The 3,997-nt window shown below is 32.7% G+C and overlaps 1 protein-coding gene across 2 annotated transcripts in view; it reads right to left on the reverse strand.

Moving 5' to 3' along the window:
* LOC106471672 (calbindin-32-like) overlaps positions 1-3,997 on the reverse strand; it is a 50,294-nt gene that overhangs the window by 42,039 nt on the left and 4,258 nt on the right. For both annotated transcript variants that reach the window (XM_022400279.1, XM_022400280.1), the window contains exon 2: positions 1,237-1,293. In XM_022400279.1, coding sequence (XP_022255987.1) covers positions 1,237-1,293 — 57 coding nt within the window. The remainder of the gene's footprint in view (positions 1-1,236; positions 1,294-3,997) is intronic.

A 3,997-nucleotide genomic window follows, 5' to 3' on the forward strand; every position in this document is an offset into this window, starting at 1 on the left:
TCCGTTTATCAACGTTATATTTTAAGATCTGTGCAAGAACTTAGCTAACAGATGTTTCCGCATATAAAAGTTATTGAAAATAATAAAATGTGACAAACCTCTTGCACAATTCAAGTTTCAAGAAGGATTTAATTTAGAAAAACTATCAAGTATGACTGATGTCTAGTAGTGAAGTCTTAAAAATACCTTCAACTACAACTAATATATTATTATAGTAGAAACCAGTAATAGAAAAAACTTCCAAGTATGGCTAATGTCTCGTTATCATAGAAAAATGTCTTACAAGAACATCCAAGTATGACTAATATCCCCGTATGGTAGGATCTAGTCTAAAACTGTAAGCATGACTAATATCCCACTTTGGTAGAGACTAGTCTTAGAAAAACCTCCAAGTATGGCTAGTACTTCTTATGGTGGAAACTAATCTTAGGAAGATCCCCTAGTATGACTAAGATCTGCTGTAAAAACTAATTTTTCCAAATGCGATAATTATTTTGCTATGATAGGAACTAATTATAATATCACACAACATGTCCTCACGATAAAAAATAAAAATCGCCTTCAATTCGTTACTCAAACACAATGTGTCCTTAAGATACAAACTAAAACATGCCTTCCATTCGTTATCCTACACACAGTATTATTCTCTTCCGACATAAAGTAAAACCGATTCCTTAGCTTGTACATATAGTATGCCTTTACAATACACAGGCACGCTGACAGGGTGGAGCAATAAGGGCAACTGCCCAGGGGCCCGGGCGAATGAAACCTGGTTATGCCGTAAAGCCCGCAAAGCATCTTTACGCTGTATCTTCATTTAATTATAAAAAAAAACATAATTTTTGGCTTTTCTTTGCATATAGACGCTTGATACATTAAGAACGACTGAAATAATAATTTGAGTAATAATTAATATGTATTTGTTACTTTATAGATTTAATAGATATTTGTCATTACTTTATTAACGTTTTTACGCTTATACTGTGAGGTAAAAATGGCTGCTGCTATGATTTTGTCTGGTTTATGTGCTCGTTGCTGTCCTAATTTAGGATCTTCTTTTTAATAAATTCTTGAAAATGTTAAAAAAAGAGAGAGAGAAAGGAGGCCCGTACTGGCTCTCGACGTTCATGACAATACAAACTAAAACTCAACCCCAATTCATTATTCTATGTAGAATATTCAGTTCGTTACCCTACGTTACCTTAATATGTCCTTACGATACAAATTAAATCTTACCTTCAGTTCGTTAGCTTCGATAAACCCGCTGCCATCTATGTCATATTCTCTCCAGATCTGAAAATACGATTCTTCAATTTAACTTAATTTACATGCAATAAAAAGATATAAAAATCGAACTATATCTAATTTTAAAAGGTGATAGGCTTTTTAGTTATTTCTTAACTTGCGATGAGGCTGTGAGATTAAGCAGAGTCACATATAAAAGTAAATAAAATACAATTAATTAACTGTAGCAAATCGAAAATAAGCTTTAACATAGAATTGAAAACAAAGTATATGAAATCATAATGTTAGCCATGAATTGAACTACAGGAAGTCTGAAAAATAGGAAGGTTTGTAATAAATATCTAAATGTAAAAAAAAATTATTCTTCTAAATTAAAACAAGCATGTATAATGAAGAATGACAATAAACCTCGAAAAAATGCTGTAATCACACAGAATTACAATAATCCACTTACAGTAAAGACAATACTATAAAATATAGAATAAAAACGGTGCTTATACAGAGCTTTAATGTGTTATATTAAAACACTTTTGGAGATTCACCATGTCGTTAATCTATTTCGTCTTATTCTGTCATGCTTAAGTGACAACAGTAGATCTTGTCTATACAGCATGGTTTCCATTGCAAAAGACTCCTTTGTATTGTTTTCATATTCAAAGAACATCCCGCTCCCATATTTGTTTCCATAATCCATCTAGTTTACAATTACGACAGTTTCACAATACCCATTTCAACAGTCTGATCGCACAGAAATCCTAAAGCGCTGTGTCCAGTGAATTGACCAGTACGTATTTGCAATAATGAGTGAGGCTAAATTTCCATTCTCCAGCTACTTCATGTAAGGCACAGTTGAATGGATATACCGTGGAATCAATTTGTGTTTGTGAGACTTGTGTCGATTTTTTCAGACATTTATGTTGCATTCTACTGTATGCAACTCGTGAACAACTTTTGCTAATGACCTTTGTATTATTGATTTCTCACCTATTACAAAACAACGCACTTTTTTATCGTGAATTGTTGCAGGTATCGTTATGGATGTTTCATTTTTTGTTTGTTTTCCAATGATTTTAAGAACAAAATATATCCCCTTCTCGAAAATCTAATTCCTTTATCCGAATACATATTTGTGGTCTGAATGTATGAATATTTTCCATCGGAAAGGGTTGTCACATAATCATTCCAAAAGCACTTTTTTTTCGATGGCATCACACTACTTACATAACTTACATTCTAATACATTCCATTCCACTGCGACTTTATATCGACTGTGGATGTCGCGTGACTTGTTGATTTACATATTCAAAATTATTTTAATATAATATACTCAACCCTCTATATGGAATCACGTTGGTTGGCCTAGAGTAAATATAACATCTATTCAGAACTATACAAATAAACCTAAAGTTACACATACCAGGATAATTAACCAATAGTAAAGAATAGATGTAATCACAGCCATGGAAAAAAAAGTTCAATAAAGTATTCTAGAGATGCTTTATAAACCCTGACATTAGTTGTGATTAAGACAGTTGATTAAACGTAGCAGCTTTAGTTTAACCCGTTGACTAGCATTGGCTACTAAGAAAGTTAGTAGCCGGAAATTTTTATTCTTGTACGGTACTTTTATATATGTGTTAAAACTCAGTGGACAAGTGACAACAATAAAGCCCATATGTTAGCTGTGAGATAGACTAAACACATTTGTGTCAATAATACCAGGAAAGCTATGACATTCTCACAGTTGGGGTGCTAATGCATTGAAGTGCTTAAGTTTCAAATGCCAACATAAATATTGCCTATAATGAGAGGAATGTGGCCAGACTAATATTTTAAGTGCTATGAATTGACTTTCTTTGTAATTTATGGTGTCTGTATCGTTTGGTAATCTCTTCTAACAGGATGTATCAAGGATTAGGTGGTGTTATTGAAACCACCTGTACTGTAAGCTATTACAACTCGCTAGTAGTGGCAATTAGGTTTATCGGTATAGTGAAACAACATACAAGGACATGTGTTGAAATAAACTTGTATGAAAGTTCAAAGAAATGATATTCAAGTACCGAAAAGCTTTCTTGTTATCATATCGACAGTAATGTTCAAATGCGTCTGCGCTGGGCTGAACGAGAGTGACCCCCCAACAGAGGTGAGATAGTTACGGACAACGAACAAAGGTCACGCTGCTGACCCAACGGTTTATGCGGCACAATAAACAAAAAATACGGCTGCAATGAAACATAAAAATAAACTTGAAATAAAAATATACTTATGAAAGAAAATTAAAATGTTTTTATGTACATATATAAACATGAAATCTTAGTTAAAAACGAAAATACTCATTTATTGTTTAGGTTTATTTACAAATATTATTTTTGGGTCTTGTATATTATGGGCTTTATGTTTCTTAAACTACACACATTTATTCAAGTCATTACGAAGTTTTAAAACTTTTTAACCAGTAGTTTTACTGTTGGAATGAAAAATAGCAAGACTTAACGTTTTTATTTTTGCATCTAAATATGATTTGCATACAACTTCACGTGTACTTATCAGTGCAAATAACTTATAAATTAGGCATTGTTTATCCATACATTGATGCTCCTTTTGTATATATTGTTGCGTCATCGAGATCACGTGACAATTCTCACGCTCTCTTGTTTTTAGAACTATCCCCTAACTTGGCGAATGGTCTAGTAATTACTAGAAATAGGGTACGCTGGTATATAAAAGAGGGGAATGTAATGTGTGTGTA

This window comes from Limulus polyphemus, unplaced genomic scaffold (assembly GCF_000517525.1).
Source record: "Limulus polyphemus unplaced genomic scaffold, Limulus_polyphemus-2.1.2 Scaffold4775, whole genome shotgun sequence".
Taxonomy (NCBI): domain Eukaryota; kingdom Metazoa; phylum Arthropoda; class Merostomata; order Xiphosura; family Limulidae; genus Limulus; species Limulus polyphemus.